Raw genomic sequence first — 23,175 nt, forward strand, 5'->3', positions numbered from 1 at the left:
CCAGAGACTGAGCCCCTCACCTGCTAGGAATGACCAGAGTGGTAGGAAGAAAACCATGCGAGTACAGATCCTATGACACCCATCCCAGTCAGCAATGAGAGCGGAATCTCATGGTTGACTCTATTGAAGGTGGCTGACAGGTCAAGGAAGATGAGGACAGAGGAGAGGTGTTTGGCTCTAGCAGAGTGGAGTGCCTCTGTGACCGCGAGCAGGGCGATCTCAGTGGAGTGGCCACTCTTGGAGCCGGACTGGTTGGGATCGTGAAGATTGTTCTTGTTGTATCATCAAGACGGCATAGTGCCGGAAGAAAGGGAGGTATTGATTAGAGAGGAGAGAAAAGGGAGAATACCATGTAAGATCAATTGCACAATGATTTCAACGGAATACCAGGAAATCTTGGTTTCCTCTACAAGGAAGCTGAGTCTTGGTCAAAGGTTGATTGTCCAGTAGGACAATAACTCCAAGCATACATCAAAATCCACACAGAAATGGTTAAGTAAAAACAACAACCATGTTATATGGCCATCACAGTCTCCAGACTTAAATCCCATGAAAACTTGCGGCCTATACTGAAAAGTTCTGCATGGAGGAATGGTCAAATATTCCTCCAAATATGGTCTCTAACTTCATCACAAATTATAGGAAAAGACACATAACTGTCATGTTTGTGAGGGGTGTTTGCACAAATTATTAAACCAGGGGTGCTTGAATATGTTATACCCAAAATAAAATGGTTACTATTCTTGAACCCCTTTGACAACAGGTCTCTGGTGAAAGTGAAAGCTTTTTTCTCACTAAAAATATTTTCTGCTTTTGACTAGATTATTGTACAGTTGTGGTCAAAAGTCTACATACACTTGTAAAGAGCATGTATATCGTGGCAGTCTTGAGTTTCCAATGATTTCTCCCACTCTTACTTTTCTGGGATGGAATGATTGAAACACTTATGTCTTTGTCCCAAAAAATATTCATGCATTTTGGTTCTTTTATACAATTATTATAGGTCTTCTGGAAATATGACAGAATCTGCTGGGTAAAAAATGTAAATACAGCAACTTGAATTATCAATTTTGGTGATGTAGTAAGTTGTGACACATTTCTTTGTGGCATGGGGCCGCTTAACTTCTGGAGAGTGATTATGAGTGACTACAGCTGGCAACTGAAGTCCATTTAAGGTGTCAAAATCAAGTCCTGGAGGGCCATAGTGTCTGCTGGTTTTTGGTGTGTTCTGGGTTCATTCAAGTCATTGAATGGTTAAAATACCCACATGCCTTGTTCTCAAGGCCTTAATTGGCCTTAATTGGCAGCTGATTGAAAGGAAACCACAAAAACCCGCAGACACTGCGGCCCCCTGGGGATTCAGTTTGACACCCCTGGTCTATGGGGAGACAAGGTGAGACTTTTAACCCCACACCACACCACACCACACCACACCACACCACACCACACCACACCACCACATCAACCATTACATTATTGGCATTTGGCAGACACTCTTATCCAGAGGTACGTACAGTTACTAAGCAGGAGACTATCCTCCTGGATCAATGCAGGGTTAAGTTCAGCAGTTGAAAGTGAAAGTGAAATTAGTTTTTTTTTATCAGTGCTGTCGCTAGTTAAAAATATAAGGAGGCTAAATGCAATGATATGCTCCTTTTAATTGTTTCCATCGCGGAAAGAATGTTGTTCCTCCAAAACAATCGCGGAAAAGAAACAGGGAATTAAAGGCACTGCCGAGAGAGAGAGAGAGAGAGAGAGAGAGAGAGAGAGAGAGAGAGAGAGAGAGAGAGAGAGAGGAGAGAGAGAGAGAGAGAGAGAGAGAGAGAGAGAGAGAGAGAGAGAGAGAGAGAGAGAGAGAGAGAGAGAGAGAGAGAGAGAGAGAGAGAGAGAGAGAGAGAGAGAGAGAGAGAGAGAGGAATCGAAGTAGTTAGAACTGGAAAAAGTGAAACTGCTCCTGTAACTCCAGCTGCACTCGTATGCGCCATCTTCAACTTGATCACGCCTTCACCAAAAATAAGCAGCTCTGACGTACATTCCTGAAACGAGGCTCTTGAGTTGAAGCCGACAACGGAACGCTCGGTTCGCAGTATCGAATTCCGAAAGGAAGACTGCGTGCGTAAATATGTCGTCCATCATACTTTTAAGGAAAGTTCAGTCCGTATTGAGATTATCTAAGTGTGCGAAAGTTCCACGGACCCCCGCACGACCCCAGCGATCCAGCCTGCAGTGTGTCGCGTATCGGTGAGCAACACGCCTACTGGCCATAATTCCGTGGGTTTAGAATTTACAAACTAACTGGATATTTTTATGTTCTATGTTGCGCCCTTTTTTTAAGATACCGTCCTGGAGATTGCACCCTAATTTGGCCTATTGGCAGCAGGACGGTAGATTTCCAGGAATACGGTTTGGAACCACTGTTGTATGGTATGTAGTTAAATGTAATTAGCGATTAACAATTTTTTGATTAATGTGTGCGCGTCCCACTTGTCCTTTGAAGGCGTGTAAGATATTACACTTGTTGGAATTCATTTGGGTGTTCTGACACTCGTCAAATCACTAGGTGATCGTGACGTTTATTTAAATTTGACGTTTTTTTATGAATTTAGCAAGCTTTAAACATGGGTATTTTGCGTAGATACATTTGCGTGAGTGGCTGCGAGCCATGCAGTTGTACAACTAACACAGCTGGGGCACGTTGATTTCCCCCATGCCTCCGCTTATTATAAATTAATCCACCACAATAACTTTTAATGTAACGTTGTATTGTATGCTTATAGCCTATGCGGTTAGTATAGACAAAATAGTGACATTTTTAAAGGACAATTATCAGATTTAAAATGTAAACTGTAGGAAATGTTGGATTCACCAACCATTGACTGTATGAATAAAAAAATCCTGTCTATTTCCTAAATTTCGGGCGCTGTTTAAACGTGCCCCAGGGCTGTTTAAACTTTCCCCTTCACTCACACTTCACTCCCGCTACTATCCAATACGAACTGTAATCGCCAGGAATGTCGTAAAACTAACACGATGGTCCATAGTAATAGCAAAGTCTTATTTCTGGATGAAAAGCATTTTCTCGGATGTGTATGTATTTTTTAAAATTTAATTAAGCGAAAACCCAAAATTGTTTCCTGGTCTGCCATACTGCTCATGGAAGTGCAGTTCTCTGACCATTGTGCTTCATTCTCACGTTGACTGTATTGTGGCGTACTTCCAGGTCAGTGAATGAACCGTTTTACTGTAAATAGTGAAGCGCTGTCGCACAAAATTATGTATGTGAATGTCTAGTTAAGTTACTGAACTATGATAACGTAATCCAAAACCCGTTCGTGTTGAACAACTGCGGACAAGGGCCCTGTTATACAGTGTTCAAGACTATGTGTTTCCTGAGCAAAAACGTCAAATTCCATTGCTCATCATGAATCGCACCCACGCTACAATATTATATTATTACTGTGTTATTATCATTTGTATGATTCGAACGGAATAATTAAAATAAAAGAAGAACATTTTGAAAAGTAATCTCAACCTCTTTCACCCATTTCTCATTACCTTATTTAATCTTTTCCCATTACCCCACCCCCCTCCAGTGCTCTCCATGTGGACAGTCCTCCCAGTGTGCCAGAGGTCACCACCAGCTATGTCCACGGCACTTCCTCCAGATCTTTGCTGTCCCAAACCATTGGCCAAACCCTACAGAACACCGCAGAGCGATGGCCTGACCGCGAGGCTGTGGTCTTCCTGCAGGACGGCATCCGCAAGACGTTCGCACAGTTCCAACAGGATGTGAGTCTCTTTCCACCTCCTGGTCTTTAACAACCAATCATCTAAGGCCTCTTAACCTTTCTTACTGTCCTATCAGACACAGAGGCAACTGTGGCCATTTACTTATATGGGTCGCGCACATACATGCACACGCAAATACAGTACTCACATCCAGCCTCCATAATTACAAAGGACAGACAAAGCAATGCCAATATTAACTACATACAGAAACATTTATTTTTGCAAGGTTAACCATGGAGGCTTAGTAAAGTGAATAGGGTTCATAAAATAAAGAGGAACTATCTCTGGTGTCTGTGTTACGAGAAATAAGACCAGATCTTTATAAGCGCCTCAGAAATATGCTATATAAAATAGTTTACCTCCAGCTATTATCATACCATAAGTGCACATTGCCAAGCGAGCAATATTTTCATAGCATTCCAAAATGTCCTGTGAGGTAAACCAGAGGAATTTACAAATGTATTTATATGAATACTTTGATTTACATATTTTTTGATAATGTGAATTTAATTTATCTGCAAATACCTGCTAGTTCCTCTCTCATTTGGGCCGCTCAGGCTATATTTGATTTGTGAGAAAAAAACAACATAGGTTACATTTTTAAAAATATATAATTTTCATATTTAGAAAAAATAAGGATGACCTGCCATGGTTAAAAATGCATGGGCTCTATTCCTACATACGTTTCACCACATGCAGTTCCATGTCATTCCCATTCCAATTCTACAGGTCCTGGTGCATCTGTTAAGATAGATGTCATCATGAACACCAGTACGTACCAAAATATTTGCATGACTGCATGGCAAACGTACATGCTTTAATGATTTCGGAAGGTTTGTAAGCCTGACAGGTTGGTTCTTGGGAAAAGAGTCAAAGTCCAGGGCTGGAGAATAATATGTTTTTTTTATTGCAATAATATCTTTGTCCAGAAGAGTAATACACAAAACAAAGCTAGAAACTAGAGCGTTAACATCTCTTGGCCATTCCAATCTTTATACCCTTTTCAAAACTCGTCATTGGAAGGGGGGCTATTCTGGCGAAGGTCACAAGATGCTGGCCCAATGCCAGCAGCCCCCTTCCCACTCTCACTTGTTCTACGTTTTACTGATAAATTTAGTGATAAGTATCTTCACATGGTGTATCTATTCTCTATAAGCATTTAACTCTTGTTAATGTTAGCTGTTACATTTTATCATTCATTAGTACAATAAACCATAATAGAAACTATTGTTGTTCACATTCTTATTCTTTGGTATACAGTGCATCCGGAAAGTATTCACAGCGCTTCACTTTTTCCACATTTTGTTATGTTACAGCCTTATTCCAAAATTGATTAAATTCATTTTTTATCTCCAAATTCTACACACAATACCCCATAACGACAATTTTTTTGAGATTTTTGCAAATTTATTAAAAATAAAAAACTAAGAAATCACATGTACATAAGTATTCACAGCCTTTGCCATGAAGCTCAAAATTGAGCTCAGGTGCATCCTGTTTCCACTGATCAACCTTGAGATGTTTCTACAGCTTAATTGGGGTCCACCTGTGGTAAATTCAGTTGATTGGACATGATTTGGAAAGGCACACACCTGTCTATATAAGGTCCCACAGTTGACAATGCATGTCAGAGCACAAACCAAGCATGAAGTCAAAGGAATTGTCTGTAGACCTCCGAGACAGGATTGTCTCGAGGCAAGAATCTGGGGAAGGGTACAGAAAAATTTCTGCTGCTTTGAAGGTCCCAATGAGCATGGTGGCCTCCATCATCCATAAATGGAAGAAGTTTGGAACCACCAGGACTCTTCCTAGAGCGGGCCGCCGGTCTAAACTGAGCAATCGGGGGAGATGGGCCTTAGTCAGGGAGGTGACCAAGAACCTGATGGAGAGAGGTGAACCTTCCAGAAGGACAACCATCTCTGCAGCAATCCACCAATCAGGCCTGTATGGTAGAGTGGCCAGACAGAAGCCACTCCTTAGTAAAAGGCACATGGCAGCCCGCCTGGAGTTTGCCAAAAGGCACCTGAAGGACTCTCAGACCATGAGAAACAAAATTCTCTGGTCTGATAAGACAAAGATTGAACTCTTTGGCGTGAATTCCAGGCGTCATGTTTGGAGGAAACCAGGCACCGCTCATCACCTGGCCAATACCATCCCTACAGTGAAGCATGGTGGTGGCAGCATCATGCTGTAGGGATGTTTTTCAGTAGCAGGAACTGGGAGACTAGTCAGGATTGAGGGAAAGATGAATGCAGCACTCTTGACCTCAGACTGGGGCGGTGGTTCATCTTTCAGCAGGACAACAACCCTAAGCATACAGCCAAGATATCAAAGGAGTGGCTTCAGGACAACTCTGTGAATGTCCTTGAGTGGCCCAGCCAGAGCCCAGACTTGAATCCGATTGAACATCTCTGGAGAGATCTGTAAATGGCTGTGCACCGATGCTCCCCATCCAACCTGATGGAGCTTGAGAGGTGCTGCAAAGAGGAATGGGCGAAACTGCCCAAAGATAGGTGTGCCAAGCTTGTGGCATCATATTCAAAAAGACTTGAGGCTGTAATTGCTGCCAAAGGTGCATCAACAAAGTATTGAGCAAAGGCTGTGAATACTTATGTACAGGTTTAGTTTTTTATTTTTAATAGATTTGCTAAAATTTCAAAAAAACTTATTTCATGTTGTCATTATGGGGTGTTGTGTGTAGAATTTTGAGGAAAAAAATGAATTTATTCAATTTTGGAATAAGGCTGTAACATAACAAAATGTGGGAAAAGTGAAGCGCTGTGAATAATTTCTGCATGCACTGTATATGTTACATGTTAACATACATTTTAGTAGTAGGACAGTCTCTTCCTTTGACATACGTTGGCTTCACATTTGACATTGATTTCGGTTCACCCGGTTCTCTTCCAAAACAATCTTTTAAAATCAAGCGACGAAGATGGATTACATTCAAACTGCATAAGTTCAGCGGACGAGCAAACTCGTGCTTCTTAAGTCATAAATTTGAATTATACAAAAGCAGAAGTTCAAACAGACTGTTGCATTAAGGCATCTTCCTTGGCAACAGCCCCCACCAATTCCCCCTCCTTATGTGTTCAGCACAGCATTTTTGAAAGAGGTCGTACAACTAACAAGACCAAGATGTTATTCTGTTCGACCCGATCATACATCCTCTTTTAGGTTGATGTCATTATTGTGAAACAAAACATCTTCAGTCTTAAATGAAAAACAATAAATGAAAAATAAAGAAACACTTAAATCATACAGATTTCTCTGTTGGTTACACATTTTGATTATTCAAAAGATATATGATAATTAGCTCAAGATATATATGTTTTACTTATGGCACTCGGCACTTTTGAATAAGTAATTTATTCATGGCCCCTCAAGCATATCCACCTAGCTCACCATATCTCCCTTGCTGCCACCTGAAATTCACAATGGCTAGCTTACTAGTTTGGTAGGCTTTTTAGCAATAGTTATTTTGCTAGTGATCAGCTATTAAGTTAAGTAAGTTAACTGAAAGTATATGATAAGTATCAGTCATGTGATAGCATTGTATCCAATAAGGGGTTGATACATCACGATGACCATGGGAATAGTGTAGATTTGCAGCAGTCCTAAGATTTGCAGCTACACTCGTTCCAAGAAAGGTTGGTAAAACGCTGCAACAACCAGAGACGAAGCTGGCCAGTTGAACAATATTTGCGGATAGAAAAAAACATTTGTGGAGTCACTAGACTTCAGACCTCAAGGCCATTAATGTCATCCCAGCAAACCATTTATTTGAACTAAAATAGGTTACATAATAGTTCTGCGGTTTTTTATTTGTGGGGGATTCCATCAGAAATGAATCATTTCCTGTCGACGTATCCACAGCGACAGGCAGAGCATTCTGCCTGACATGAGCAAAACATCATCTGCCCTTCAAAATGAAAAGTAACAATATTCATATTGCTTAGTGAAGGTGTGAAGACTTGGGTTATGTCCAAAATCGCATACTTTACATACTACACAGTCTATGTTTCAATGCAAATCTAGCTAGTATGAGGTTTCGGACACAGCTCTTCTGACTTTGGCTTCCTTATGATGCAATTTCATTTTAATTTTCTGTTTTTCAGTCATCTGATGATAAACAAATAGAACAACTGAAATAGGATTCATGTGTGAGATTGACGTAATTGAACCAATTGTGTAATGGGTTCCATGGATGTCGTGTCAGATGAACTGGGCCCGGAAATGACCAATCTCGCCACTGTCGCCCTAGGCTTGCTCTGTGAGGGGGTTTCAGGGTTTCTTTGTAAAGCTGCTTTGTGACAATCTTGCATTGTAAAAAAGTGCTATACAAATAAAATGAAATTGAATTCAGTAGAATTTTATATTGGGCAGCTGTTCTCAAATGGCAGTGTAGTTCTTATGAAGATGTTCTTGTGAAAAGAACAATTGAATAGGTGCCGCAGTAGGGCATGCAGCAGCCACAGGGCTGACGGAGGTGTGTGGCCTTGCAGGTGGACCAGGCGGCTGCTGGGCTGCTTGCTCTGGGGCTAAAGAGGGGGGACCGGCTCGGGATGTGGGGGCCGAACATCTACGAGTGGATCCTGGTCCAGTTCGCCACAGCCAAGGCCGGCATCCTACTGGTGAGCCCTGTCCACTGCACTTAGTCCACTAGTTCCCTGTGTAGGGGACTAGCTAGGGTGCCAACAATCCTCCATTATATATTGATGAGCATCTAAATACATTCTCAAAATATTTTCTTATTCAGTATTCTTATAAATAAGGAGCCAGTCTGCTTTTGAATAATAAATAGCACTTGAAAAGTTCTGAGTTGGAAGGTTTGAGTTGGCTGCAAGTGGGGGGAGAGAGAGAGTGAGAGTGAGAGAGAGTGTGTGGATTAATTTGCGTAAAATATATGTGATAGATGGAGAACCTATTCACTTAAATACACAACTAACAGAATGTATTCGAATGATCAAAAACATAAACACATTCAGCAGGGATACACACAAGCTGGGGTGTTTTCCAGTGTGTGGTGCGATGACTTCTGGTTCGATTGGTCGTTCGAAGAGGTTCTGATTTTAACAAGACCTTTTTTGATGTTTACATCACGGAAGGGGCGGTTCTGGAAACATCACTGTAGTTCCTGTGAGTGAATGGAGATGTAGCTCCATTGACCTTACAATTGTTATGCAAGACAAACTGCATGTCAATTCATAGATTTGCATCCTTCAATTGTCATCCTCTGCAGGTGTCTTTGAACCCAGCCTATCAGCTTCAGGAGCTGGAATATGCCCTGAATAAGGTGGGTAAAAGGTGGTGTGCGTGAGTATTAAGTGTTTATGTGGGTGTGTGTCTCTGTGTGGTTGCCGGTCTGCATGTGTGCGTGTGTGCTGTCAGGGAACGACTAATTCTTCATTCACCATTTGGCAATGGGAAACTTCATAGGGCCTCCTCATAGTGGTCGGCAGATAAGAAATTGAGTAAAAAGTTGGTCAGTCAATTGCAGTGTTAGAGTGTGTGTGTGTGTGTGTGTGTCTGTCTGTGTGTATCTATCTCAGTGGGAGTCTCCTAGCAACTCACTGGCACCTCTCATACTATTAAGATTCTTAAAAACAACCACTATTTTCGGTATTCTAGATCAGCCCATACCAGAATAAAGCAGAAGCCAGAGTGTCACTGCTGTCTTCATTACTTGTTGTAATCACTGGCTGATCTACGACTCACTGAGCACTTTATTAGGAACAACTGTACACCAACTGATTCATTATCTAATCAGCCAATCGTGTGGCAGCAGTGCAATGCATAAAACCATGCAGATACAGGTCAGGAGCTTCAGTTAATGTTCACATCAACCATCAGAATAGGGAACAAGAACTGAAAGCTGAGGCTGCAGTTGGCACAGGCTCACCGAAACTGGACAGTTGAAGACCAGAAAAACATGGCCTGGTCTGATGAATCTAAATTCCTGTTGAGGCATACAGGTGGTAGGGTCAGAATTTGGCACCAACAGCATGAATCTATGGACCCAACCTGCCTTGTATGAAGTGTTTTGTGTTTTTTCTGTTATCTGTTTTATGTCTAAGTCCCCAGCGTTTTTGCATTTTGTTACCTCTACTTTCCACAGTCTGTTTCCTGCTCCATCCAATTGTTTCAGCTGTTTCCCATTTTGTGTCTGCGCCTCCAAAAGTTTCTTGTTGCTAGTTTTCTTTCTGTGATTCTGTTCCCTACCCCGGCTCTAGCTTCCCCGTACCTGTGCCCTGTTATCTGTTTAATTCCGCTCCGCTCTGTTTTTGGATTTCCTGGTTTTGCTCTCTGCCTGGTTTTTTCCACTCTGCTTTGGATTTTTTTTATTTGTGCCTTTGCGTTTCTGTCTCTTTGGCGTTTGAACTCTGCCTACTCATGATTACGCTCTGCCTGCGTCTTGATAAAGGTTGATCCAACATGTTGCTCTGCCTATCAAAGAATTTAGTTATGTCATTGATAATTGATAATTAATGCATTAAATCAAATCGGTGTATTTTACATGTTGGATAAGGGAAGGGTTTTACCACTTTTTGTGCTTGTTTTTTGTATTCTGAGTGCCGAATGTTAAACAATGCTGTTTATTGTTAAAATTGCAGGATTAGGAAATGAACCATATTTCACCTTAACTTTACTTCCCCGACTGTGTGCTTGGTATGTTATATAAAGGGAGCTGGAATCTTCTGGAAGGAAAAGGGGTGTTGGGATTTGCATAACTGCAAAAATACAGCACAGGGCTTGTATAGTGACCGCAGAATACCTCAATGCGGTGCAGCAAAAACAGTACAGCATAGCACACTGATGAATCACATCCGGCTCTTGGCTGCCTTGTCCTATGGCTGCAGGTTAAATGCAATGCGATCGTGTGTCCCACAAAGTTCAAGACCCAGAACTACTGTGACATGCTGAGGCAGCTCTGCCCTGAGGTAGAGACAGCAATGCCTGGAGGCCTCAAGAGTGCTAGGTATGCATCCTGCTGCACTCGCATACAAACTCACTGATGCCCTGACCTACAGTCCTGAGACACTGATACAGTATGTTGACACACAAATATAATGTCAGTTAGTCTTCTATTCTGTATAGTGCCGTTTATAAAGCAGTGGTCACACAGCAGCTCACAGCGCACATTTTCCAAATTTCATCCAGTTCGGGGAAAATCTGGAAATTAACACGATTATATGGACAATGGCACACTGTTCCAGAGACATAAATTACCATGGCACAGAATGGCTCTGAGTTAATGCTCTCTTTCTCACTCGCTCTCTTTCTCACACACACACACACACACACACACACACACACACACACACTCTGTGTCTCCAGACTGCCCGACCTGCGCATGGTGATTGTGACAGACAGCCGACAGACCGGAATGTTCCACATGGACGATGTGATGCAGGCGGCAGACAGCCAACATCGGCAGGAACTGGATATCCTGCAGAAGAAGCTATCCTTCGATGACCCCATTAACATCCTGTTCACATCGGTACAGTAGCAGTTCATTAGAGATTAGATATGTGGGCTCTAGCCCGTCGTCAGTTAAGCACATGAATGTTGCTATACACAGGAAACCAGTCTGTTGTGTTTTGAGCCTGATATCCCTAGTAGAGAGACAACATAATTTCTCAGTATGTCTGTCTGTCTATCTGTCTGTGTGAGTGCAGGGCACCACAGGGAGGCCAAAAGGTGCTGCTCTGTCCCACCACAACCTCATCAATAATGCCTACTTCGTAGGGATACGTATTGGCTATGCCTGGAGGGTAAGTAGAGATGCACACAAACTGCTCCTAAGTAACTAGGATGGGTCAAATGCAGAGGACAAATTAACCCACAGGGTTCAATAAAGTATATCTTATCACACATTTCAGGCAAGTAGGATTTGGTCATAATTTAGGGTGTGGCAGCCTGGAATCCGGTCCAGTCTACTATTATCCTCAGAAAACCTCTGAACTTGTTGACGGGTTAGTCTGACAGTGAACTTTAGGCAATAAAACCTAGCTGTATATCAGGCTTGAGATTTTTTTATTTGTTGCTGTGAATGCTTGAGTGTGATAGGCATCTGTGTTTTTGGGGTATCAGCGGCATGTGCGCGCTTGTCTCCCTGTACCCCTGTATCACTGCTTTGCCTCAGTGGGAGGAGCGCTAACCATGGCCCAGCATGGCATCACCCTCATTTTCCCCTCAACTGCTTACGACAGCCGGGCCAACCTGGAGGCCATCCAGAAAGAGAGGTACCTCCTCCCACCTGTCATTCACACATGGTCAAATCGCTGACTCAGAGTCTTTATTAAGGGTAAAAGAGCAAAAGAAGTGGATCCAAGGCACTCTAGACCTGCTATAAAGGATAGTAAAAATAGAGAGCAACTAGTAATCACTATATAAATTCAAATACTATCCTGCTCGTTATGCCATGTAACAGTATTAACATATAGTAAGAGGAGAAATACAGTCAGTAAGAAGACAAAGAATACACTAAAAAAGGGCCCATATCTAAGGGGTCTATAAAAAAGATACCATATCTATAGAATCCTTTAGGCCCGGGAACTCCATAGCTTTGAGTTTATAAATCCAACGGCTTTCTTTCTGATTTAGTATTTTCTCTCTATCACCTCTTCTAATGTTCAAAGGGTCATGTTCAATACCAAAAGCTGAAAAAGAGACAGATCTGCATTTATGAGCGTCATTGAAGTGAAGGTAGGTGTAGTGTAGATAAAGGAGGACTAGTTGTGGTATGGGGTCTAGAACAGTACACTAATGAGGCTAATCACCAGTTACAGGACACTACTTTTTACCTCCCCTTAACAAACAACCCCATGGAGTCTTTAACTCAGGAACTCAAGTTGTTACTGTATAAAGCTAAAGAGGATAATCTTATTTCTGAACCAGAGTTGAAATTCCTTTTGAATTCCAACCCTCGCTTGGCTTCTTTTTATCTTTTACCCAAGGTCCATAAAAACTTGACTAATCCACCAGGAAGACCGGTGATCTCGGGGAATGGGTCCCTCACAGAGCCCATCTCTAAATATGTTGACTTCTTTATTAAACCTTTGCTCCCTACTCTCCCCGCTTACATTCAGGACACTACTGAGGTTCTTTCTAAAATTAAAGAGAATAACTTTGTTGGTCCCAATGCTTTATTGGTTACTATGGATGTTGAAGCTTCATACACTAACATAGAACACGAACAAGGCTTATCTGCACTTAGATACTTTTTAGACAAACGTCCTTACCCACATGACCCCCCCCCCACTGGCTTTCTTGCTGACTTGACTGAGTTTACTCTTAATAACAATGTATTTCTGTTTCAGGATAAACTATACAAACAGATGAAGGGCTGCGCCATGGGGGCATGTTTTAGTCCATCCTATGCGGGTTTGTATATGGGTAAATGGGAGGAAGATGTAGTGTTTAATGCTAACAATACTTTCTTAGACAAGATCATTTGGTGGGCCCGCTATATAGATGACATTATTCTGTGGTGGAACAGTTGTTATCTTTCCATGGTTTTCTTAATAATGCCAACACCAACGTGAGGCTCTCGTTGGAATATCATAAAGATAAGATTAATTTTCTAGATATTGAAATCAGTAAAGATGACAATGGTTACTTCCATACTTCTATATTTAGAAAGAATATACATAAGAATACTATACTCCATGCTAACAGTTTTCATTCCACTACTTTGATTAATAATATTCCCTTCGGTCAATTTCAAAGGCTACGCAGGATTTGTGATGATGACAACGATTTCAAATTGAAGGGAAGAGAGATGTACAGCCGGTTTAGGGAACGTGGTTATTCTCCCAAGGTATTAGACACAGCTCTTTCCAAGGCTAACTCCCTTGAACGACACACTTTTAACTAAGAAGCCTCTGTTGACTACCAAGAAAGATCGGATTTATTTCTCTACCCGTTTTAGCACTGAGGCTTTTGGTATACGTAACATCATCAGAAAGAATTGGGGATTAATCCAGTGTGATGACACATTACGGGAGGTCTTCCCGGACCCTCCTATTTTTACATTCAAGAGAGCACCTACTTTGGGAGACAAACTAGTTCATAGCCACTTACCTGCCAAAGAACGTGACACATGGTTGCCTAGAGTACCTAACGGCACTTTTAAATGTGGCCATTGCAATCAGTGTGACACCTTAATAAAATCTAAAGGTTTCACCCATCCTATAACACAAATGTTTTACTCTACGAATCAGTTTATCAACTGTAAGACCACACATGTAATTTACATTTTGTTATGTTCGCTATGTAATGCTTTTTATGTGGGGCGTACTAAACGACGATTACAGGATCGGTTAGCAGAGCATAAATATGCTGTTAAAATTAACAACTTTGATTATGCTATTGTGAAACACTTCAATGACGCTCATAAATGCAGATCTGTCTCTTTTTCAGCTTTTGGTATTGAACATGTCCCTTTGAACATTAGAAGAGGTGATAGAGAGAAAATACTAAATCAGAAAGAAAGCCGTTGGATTTATAAACTCAAAGCTATGGAGTTCCCAGGCCTAAATGATTCTATAGATATGGTATCTTTTTTATAGACCCCTTAGATATGGGCCCTTTTTTAGTGTATTCTTTGACTTCTTACTGACTGTATTTCTCCTCTTACTGTATGTTAATACTGTAACATGGCATAACGAGCAGGATAGTATTTGAATTTAAATAGTGATTACTAGTTGCTCTCTATTTCTACTATCCTTTATAGCAGGTCTATGTATTGTACAGCAGTTCTATATATTGTTTGTTTACTGACCTCTAGTGTTTTCTGTTTGTCTTGCATTCAGATTTATTCCTGAGCCCTCCCACTTTGCACAGCTGTGGTCAATCACCTTAATGACACCCTTAGGTGTATATATACTACTGCTGTTTGTTCTCTCTTTTCATGTCTGCCCTGATGAAGGCCACTATTTGGCTGAAACATGTTGGCATTTTCAACTATGAACTAGCCTTTTATAATAAAGCTGTTTTTTACTTCATTGGAAGAGTGCCTTGGATCCACTTCTTTTGCTCTTTTAACTGGATGGTTTGGACCAAAGAGCACCTTCCATTATACTTTTGACTTGAACGCCGTAGCCCTCCTCCTCTTCTGTTTTTTCTTCATTAAGGGTATAAGGGTATTTTATACATTTTGGTTTCACCATGTTGTAATTACAGCACGTTTTGTATGTACCATTTAAATGTATGAGACTAATGAATATCTGCTATGTGGAAGTGGAAGCTAGATCATTAGATGTGGAAGCTAGATCATTAGATTCATTGATATGACAAAAAAAATACATGGATGAAATAATGCTTCTAACGATTATAATATATATACAGTGCAGTCCATATGTATTTGGACCGTGGTACTATTTCTGTTCCTATGGCTCCAGCACATTAGATTTGAAATGGAGCAATGAATAATAAGATTAACATGCAGACTGTCATCTTCAATTTGAGGGTATTTACCTCCCTGTATTTTCTTATTCTGCCATGTATGTTGAATGCTATATGCTGTAATTATCAGACTTTTGTATAATTATTTTACTATTCTTACTGTTTATTGTTTTTGCTACTTCTTCGTCAGTTTATGTGATTTATTATGGGTCCAGGTTTTTATCTATGTGATCACTCAAGCACTTGGAACCATACTTCCCTCTGTGCTGTTCAGCGCACTTGTCCCTGGTTATGATTAGCACTGGTTATGTCTGCCAAATTACTATGATGTTATGTAATGTAAAGTAAAGGTTGTCCCCCCCATTTCATGGGGTCAAAAGTAATTGGACAGTTGCCATCTCAGCTATTTCTGATCAGTCAGGTGTATTCGATCATATCCTGAGTGCATGTATGAGAAAGCTAGGTGTGATTCTAGGATTTAGATTTCCTTTGGAGGCTGTTATTGTCATTTGCCAACATGAGGACTGGAGTTGTGCCAATGAAAGTTAAGGAAGCCATAAATAAAAACTGTCAGAGATAAAGTCTAAACAATGGGTTTACAAAATAAAATAACAGTTTGGAATGCCATTAGGAAGACAGAGAACATTGGTGTTTGTTTGGTATCATTGCCTTGCCATGGGAAGAAGCACTATCCAATGACTTTGGAAGCATTAGAGTGAAATTGAGCAGATAAGATACTTCTGTACACTGCTGCTATCAACAGTTACATTATCACTGAAGGCAAGTGAGCTAGCAAAAACTGGTTCTTGGCCAGTTCCTTTTACACTCCACACTCCAAACAGCTCTTGCCAATACAAGTCAACCTTTGTCTCATCTGTCCAGTAGACCTTTTTTGGTACTACCTTGCAAACCTGACATCATTTTATGCAGCTAAAGAGTAGTTCGCCATCTGCAGTGTAGCCTCTTTAGTTCTGCTTGTGAAGTCTTCTGCAGACAGAAGTCACTGGCACATCCACACCTGCCTTCTGAGGAGTGTTTCTGGTCTGGCGGACACGTGTTTGGGGGGTTTTTCTTCAATATCATGAAAAATTCCTTGGCCTGCCAGTCCTATTGTGATTGCTGAGCTCATCCATGATCTTTCTTCTTAATTTGGTTCCAAGCAGTTGATTTCTGGAAGCCTATTGTCTGGCCAATGTCTCTGCCTGCTCTTTTTTATTTCTCAGCTTCCTTGACTGTCCTTGGCATAACCTTATGTTGACAAATGGCAATGGCGGACTCCAAAGGCAATCAAAAGCCAAGATTTGATACTGAAAGGTTTCTTATACATGTTAGTGATTTAATTCAGACTTATTAAGGCGACTTTTGGTCCTCTGAAGGGACTATGAATAAAACGTAATTCCTACATGGATTTTTGGACCCGATATGGATGTAAATACCCTCAAATTGAAGGAGACAGTCGGCACTTTAACCTCATTTTCAGCACAGAGCAGACATTATCCCACTGTTCAAATACTTATGGACTGCACTGTGTGTGGCTTTCTAACAGTAACTACAGTACCCACTAAAATAATTATAACAACTCATGCTTATCACCTCACAGCCTGTTATTTCAGGGTCTCCTGAATAATTGGTCTTTCTTCGTTGATAAATTTGCATTGTAACACTCTCATAATTAGCTAAAGGTCTTTAGCTGACACTTTTATCCAAAGCGACGTACAATAATGTGTATCTTATCTCTGCTCAGGTGCACCGCTTTATACGGCGTGCCCACCATGTACATCGACATGCTGGGGCAACCAGAACTGAACAAGTATGACCTGTCCTCTCTAGAAACAGGTAGCTGACGGGGGTCAGGATGGAAACCTATAGTTATGATGATGATAATAATGATGTGTTAGTGTGTGAGGGTCATTGTGTTTGTGGTGGCCACAATGTGTAAATTGTATCTGATGGTGTGTCTTGTGCTGCAGGATTCATGGGTGGCTCTCCCTGTCCACCTGAGGTCATGAAAAAGGTCATGACTACCATGAATATGAAGGAGGTGGTGGTGAGTCTCACACACACACACAGGCCCTGTCAAAATTTAAATTTGGACAGCAATATGACTTGAGAAAGAGCTGAGCATGTGGTCTCCCTGTCTGCACCCCTCCTTGCTGCTGATGGCTTTCTGATGGGGAAGATCGGGTACGGCACCACAGAGAACAGCCCTGCCACATTTGTTGGGTTCCCGAGAGACGACCTGGAGAAAAAGACAGAGACTGTAGGCTGTATTATGAACCATACTGAGGTGAGGTATCTGATTGTACCAATGTTCATCTATACCTTTTCTAATGCATTTTTGTCAGTTTATCAAAAACATCTACGACTGTTTTTCTGTGGACAAACACCTGTTTAGTGACGATCACTCTCATATCTACCTACACCAACTGCATGTGCATCTTGCATGAGAAACATTTTCAGTAATTCAGCCTGGCTAGATTTGCTGGTGATGAAAATTAACGATGGTGGAGATGGTAGGGGTGGTGATGGTGACAGTGAAGGTGATGAGCATGATGGTGGTGATCACAATGATGGTCTGAAGTGAGTGTGTTTTTCAGGCGAAGGTGGTGGACCCTAGTACTAGGCAGATTGTGCCCCTGGGGACATCAGGAGAGCTGATGATCCGGGGATATTGTGTGATGCAGGAGTATTGGAACGATCCTGACAAAACACTGGAGTGCATCTCCAAGGACCGCTGGTACAAGACCGGGTGAGTTTGTGTGAAAATGAACTCGAAGAGTGAACCTGGAGCAAATGTCCCGTTCACACAAACATAGTAACGTGGAACAGAGGAGCCACAAAAGATGATAACCAGCCATATTACCAAAAAGTTTACTTTTCAGTTAATATAGCTAAAAGCAGTAGTTATTATTTTTCTTATTACACATGAGCGGTCTATTAAAACGTCTCCCCTCACATAGTGACATCGCAAGTCTAGACGAGTATGGATACTGCCGAATCGAGGGCAGGATCAAAGACATGATCATCCGAGGAGGAGAGAACATCTATCCTGCTGAAATCGAGCAGTTCCTTCACACCCACCCCAAAGTGCTTGACGTGCAGGTAAGTCGTGGGATAGAGGGAGGGGATTGGTGTGTTGGTACACTGCAGCTCTGTCACCCCCGAGAATGGGTGGAGCTAAAGTAAGGACTAAGCCTTTTTGCAGGAAGGAAACACATTTATTTGACTGTGACCAGAATATTGTGTTGGTACAAGCAGGAAAGGTACTATTGAGATAACCAGATGCATATGCTTTGGTGCTGAGCACTGGACTTTGAACCCCGCTCCCCCCACCGCTACTGTGATTTAGGATCTGGTATCAGAGGTCTGGGGATTTTTTTAGCAATAAAACCCAGAGGTCTAAAACTTGTTACAGGTACAGATGGCATAGTCCTCAGGACCATGAAATGCAAATGCAAATAGAAATGTCAGGGTCTGGACAGTAGAAGAGAGAGCCTCTGAGGGGTTGACTGGGATCCCCTGGTCTTCTAAGACTGCGCACAGTCATTTGTTGGAAAGCAATGAATGGTAAATGGTTGGCATTTATATAGCACCCAACCCTCCGACTGCCAGACGACTCCTATTACCATAGCTATGGCCTGATATTGTCTTTCCAGTTGTAGTGTACTACCAGTGATATTTATGCCTGCTCCACTGTGGGCGCAATAGAATCATTGAGTCCAGAGTGAAGAGACCAAGATTTGGTTAAGAAATAAAAATGGCAACTTACACTGACATGCTATCAGTCACTGACTGGCAGGAACCAATCAAAGGAAATGCTTTTCTCCCTGTGTGTGCCCTGCAGGTGGTTGGGGTGCGGGATGAGAGGATGGGGGAGGAGGTATTCGCCTGCATTAAGATGAAGGAGGGACAGGACTGCACTGCTGAGGAAATCAAAGCCTACTGCAAGGGCCAGGTCAGAGACACACCCAGTCCAGGCATACCTGAACAGGGTCACCTGAGACAAATGTACCTGTACGAATACATCTGCACATTATAACATGTCTGTTATAACACACCTCTAACAGAGTGTGTTCTGACACACTCTGATACACCTGTTATAACATTTATTTCATTTAAGTTATTTAACTGACACTTTTATCCTAAGTGACTTATCCCCCCTGGAGCAATGCGGGGTTGGGGGCCTTGCTCAAGGGCCCTACAGCTGTGCGGATCTTATCGTGGCTACTACAGGGCTTGAACCACCGGGTCCCAGTCATGTACCTTAGCACTTGTACTAAGGCACCAGTACCTGTACAAAGATACCGTATGAGTCTGTGAGTACTGTGTGATGGAGTGCTTCTCTTCAGTGCCTTTTTGTCTCTTCCTGCAGATCGCCCATTTCAAAATCCCACGCTATGTGACATTTGTGCAGGACTACCCGCTCACTATCAATGGAAAGGTAAGGACTGACTTCACCCAAGGAGACTCCTGGCCTGGATACCATTAGCGTTATAACCTTTAATTTTGACTTAAAGTTCCTCAAGTGTGATATACATTTGTCCTATTTTCCGGAATCAACTTGGCACGGCACATTGGCGCAGTTACTGCCGAGGTGGGTGTGGCTATTGAATTTTGGTATTTTCGTATGGAGAAGAGTGGAGTGCACAGCTTGATGTGCGTGGCAAAGGTGGAAAATGTGGTGCACCTTGACTCATTCATATCCAATCAAATGAACTACTTTCATTACCTTTAAGATCCATGCATATTGCATATTGGTTGTATTGGCAATTTCGGTAGCCTATATGGCAGAGGAGGATAAGATGCTTCTCTCGAGACGCTCTTTTGTGGCAGGAACAGGAGTTAGGCTGTCACAAAATTGTGTTCTTAAATTTATTTGCATTTTCTTCTGTCAGAATTTCAATAAAACCTTGCCTAAAACCTTTCAAGTTTTCATTTCCATTAACTAAGAAATACTGACGACAGTAGCTTGATGTTTTACTTTACTGGGCGGCCTGTAGCGTAGTGGTTAAGGTAAATGACTGAGACACGCAAGGTCGGTGGTTCTAATCCCCGGTGTAGCCACAATAAGATCCGCACAGCCATTGGGCCCTTGAGCAAGGCCCTTAACCCTGCATTGCTCCAGGGGAGGATTGTCTCCTGCTTAGTCTAATCAACTGTACGTCGCTCTGGATAAGAGCGTCAGCTAAATGCCAATAATGTAATGTAAACAAAATAAAAACAGAAGATCATAACAATACCATGCCCTATGAACTGTTGGTTAAATGAAAGCAATGGGATCAAACCGGTGACAGACCGACTGCCAAACGGCCACTCTTAGTTGTGAATGAAAGTTCAAGACAGATGTTGTGTGCATCCAGGCCAGTGTATGATGTACAGAGATAAGGCTGGAGGTGAGAGGAGGCAGGAGGTCCCACCAGACTGGTGAGGTACTCTGCCAAAGATGTTCAAATTCTGGCTCAGTGATCCTGGAAAGGAAGTTGTCAAAGAAGCACTGGGAACTGAGTGAACCTGGCTGTGGAAATATCATCTGCAGTTTCCAATGCATAGCAGCCACACAACGGACAATGACCGCACACAGCACAGCGACCACACAATGCGCAGTGACCACACAGCACAGCCACCGCACGCAATTTAGTGACTGCACACAGCACAGTGACTGCACACACAACGGTGACCACACGGCAACCTCACACCGCCCACCAACTGTTCTCTGTTCTCGTCCTCAGGTCCAGAAGAACAAGCTGCGTGCAGAGATGGAGAAGAGCCTGGGAGTATGATGGGCCAGTTTGAGCGTGTGGCTGTGTCTCAAGCAGAAGGCAGCTGCAGGCAGCATTTAAAAGCAACGTTTTCATTTCTCATTGTGGAACACTTGTCTTTCGTAGGCATGTCCCAAACCAAGATCATAAAAAAACACGTCCTTCTAAGGTGCCTTACTTAGGTTCAATTTGAAGGCAACATTGATTTGTCCTTCATGATCACACCGGAGATATAATTATCCTTCTAGAACTGGCGTAATCATAATGATATTATATAATTAATTATATCAATTAATTATTATGAATATTATGCACTAATATTTCAATAAAATCAATACATTCAATTGATACTGAATTCATATAAATGATTCATCGAACATATATTTTATATATTTTGGGAATTCTTTGAATTCATGCAATACACAATACAAAAGTAATGTTAATACAAACAACCTTGGAAGATATAATAAAGTTTATTGAACACAAAGTACCGAAAAGGGTTGTAAGGGACAAATTCTTTGTAAGCAGTTTCTCAGGGGTTTAAGAGTAAGGTAAAAGTATGTAGGCTATATAGACTCATTTACATTCCTATAACTAGGCAGAAGATAACACGCATTTCCCACTGTTTGTCAAAATAAGGACAGGACAGGAATAGGCCTGGAACACCCTGCCCACCATCAAGATACCCCCCCTTCCCACCAACTCCTCCGTTCAGTGTGCATGTGTGTACTGTATGTATAACATGCAGTTCCTCCTGCATGCTTAGCCAAAAATTGCAATTGCTATCAATCACTGACCTGCCCTGTGTGTGCCCTGCAGGTGGTTGAGGTGCGGGATGAGAGGATGGGGGAGGAGGTATGCACCTGCATTAAGCTGCATTAAGCATTGAACCTGAATAAATATTGCTTGTTGTCTGACTGAAATTCAGTAGTGTAAGCAGAGGATTGTCAGAGCTGGGGAAGACTAAAGCCTGACAAGATAACTTTTGTAAACTCAAGTTGTTGATCTTCACCCCTCTGTTTACACCAAGATAGTGCACAGAGGGAAAAGATGATGTAATGTCCAGACAATCAATTACATTTTATGCTAAGTTTGAGTCTCTGACCTCAATTATAGAGACCTGCAGCCAAAATTGTCTTCTTTCTAGCCCTATTCCAACTTTGAGGCAAGGTAATGGACGTTTCACTCACCTCTTCAATCTGTACCATTGGTTTCAAAATGTCTGTACTGCAACTGGTGGAAATTACATCAGCCATTTTGAATCCTTCTGGACTAAATGTGAACTATTTACAGTGGGCTCCAGAATTATTGGTACCCTAAATAAAAATGGAGAAAAAAGGCTGCATATGATAAGCAATAATGATCGATAATGATCTATATTTTATGTTCAAGCATACAGGAAAACAATATACTTTTATTTCAATACATTTCATACACAGTGAATCATTGATGTTTTGCTGCCAGTGGTCCAGCGATTACATTTACATTTTGCCTTTTAGTCATTTGACAGAAGCTTTTAATCCAAAGCGACTTACAAGTGCATAGGTTCTTTCACAGGTTAAAAGCATCAAATCCATAACCAGTAAAATATGCATGAAGAGGTTCTGTGTTTTTCTGTTGTGTGTTTTATGTCTAAGTCCCCAGCGTTTTTGCTTTTTGTTACCTCTGTGCTTTCCGTAGTCCGTTTTTTGCTCCAGTCGCCTTCATCCATTTGTTTCAGCTGTGTCCCATTTAATGTCTTCATCTCCAAACTCCTTATATGGACTTCCTTCCTGTCATTTCTGCCATTTCTCTCCCCTGTGTCTCATCTGTCATTTTCGGTTTCTTGTTGCTAGTTCGTCTTTCTGTTTTCTGTTCGCTACCCCAGGTTCCCTGTACCTGTTATCGGTTTAGCTCTGCTTTATTAAGGGTTAGATAAGAGGGAAATCGGAAGGGGGGGGGGATCAGGAGGGAGGACTAAGGTCTAGTCTGAAAAGGTGTTTTTTGTCTCCGGCAAAATATGGAGTGGAATTCTGCTGTCCTGACAGTGGTAGGCAAGGCATTCCCCCACTGAGGAACCAGAACGGAAAACAGGTGTGAATGTGCAGCTTGACCACCAGGTGCTCGTAGTGAGGGAACCGCAAGGCGACCAGAGCTGGCAGATCGGACTGGGGTGTAGGGAGAAATTGTAAAGCCTGAAATGTCAACACTAGCGCCTTGAAGCAGATGCATGTGA

General features: G+C 41.9%; 1 protein-coding gene across 1 annotated transcript; it reads left to right on the forward strand.

Annotated features, from left to right (window-relative positions):
* The first annotated feature begins 1,921 nt into the window (after positions 1–1,921).
* Positions 1,922–21,457, forward strand: LOC133115045 (medium-chain acyl-CoA ligase ACSF2, mitochondrial-like). The gene is made up of 16 exons (XM_061224756.1): positions 1,922–2,241; positions 3,594–3,789; positions 8,298–8,426; positions 9,035–9,088; positions 10,653–10,771; positions 11,131–11,293; positions 11,472–11,567; positions 11,887–12,038; positions 16,946–17,037; positions 17,172–17,248; positions 17,381–17,488; positions 17,799–17,950; positions 18,162–18,303; positions 19,046–19,156; positions 19,574–19,642; positions 20,931–21,457. Exons 1-16 carry the CDS (start codon positions 2,123–2,125, stop codon positions 20,979–20,981), a joined length of 1,830 nt encoding a protein of 609 aa, XP_061080740.1. The 5' UTR covers positions 1,922–2,122; the 3' UTR covers positions 20,982–21,457.
* The last annotated feature ends 1,718 nt before the right edge of the window (positions 21,458–23,175 follow it).

The sequence above is a fragment of the Conger conger genome, chromosome 16 (genome assembly GCF_963514075.1).
Source record: "Conger conger chromosome 16, fConCon1.1, whole genome shotgun sequence".
NCBI lineage: Eukaryota > Metazoa > Chordata > Actinopteri > Anguilliformes > Congridae > Conger > Conger conger.

Bases quoted from the DNA above. Each gene is read 5' to 3' on its own strand.
- LOC133115045 (XM_061224756.1), top strand. From the start codon at position 2,123: ATGTCGTCCATCATACTTTTAAGGAAAGTTCAGTCCGTATTGAGATTA. The intron at 9,089-10,652 runs GTGGGTAAAAGG...CTATGGCTGCAG, and splicing joins TGGAATATGCCCTGAATAAG to GTTAAATGCAATGCGATCGT. The intron at 17,951-18,161 runs GTGAGTTTGTGT...CCCCTCACATAG, and splicing joins GACCGCTGGTACAAGACCGG to TGACATCGCAAGTCTAGACG.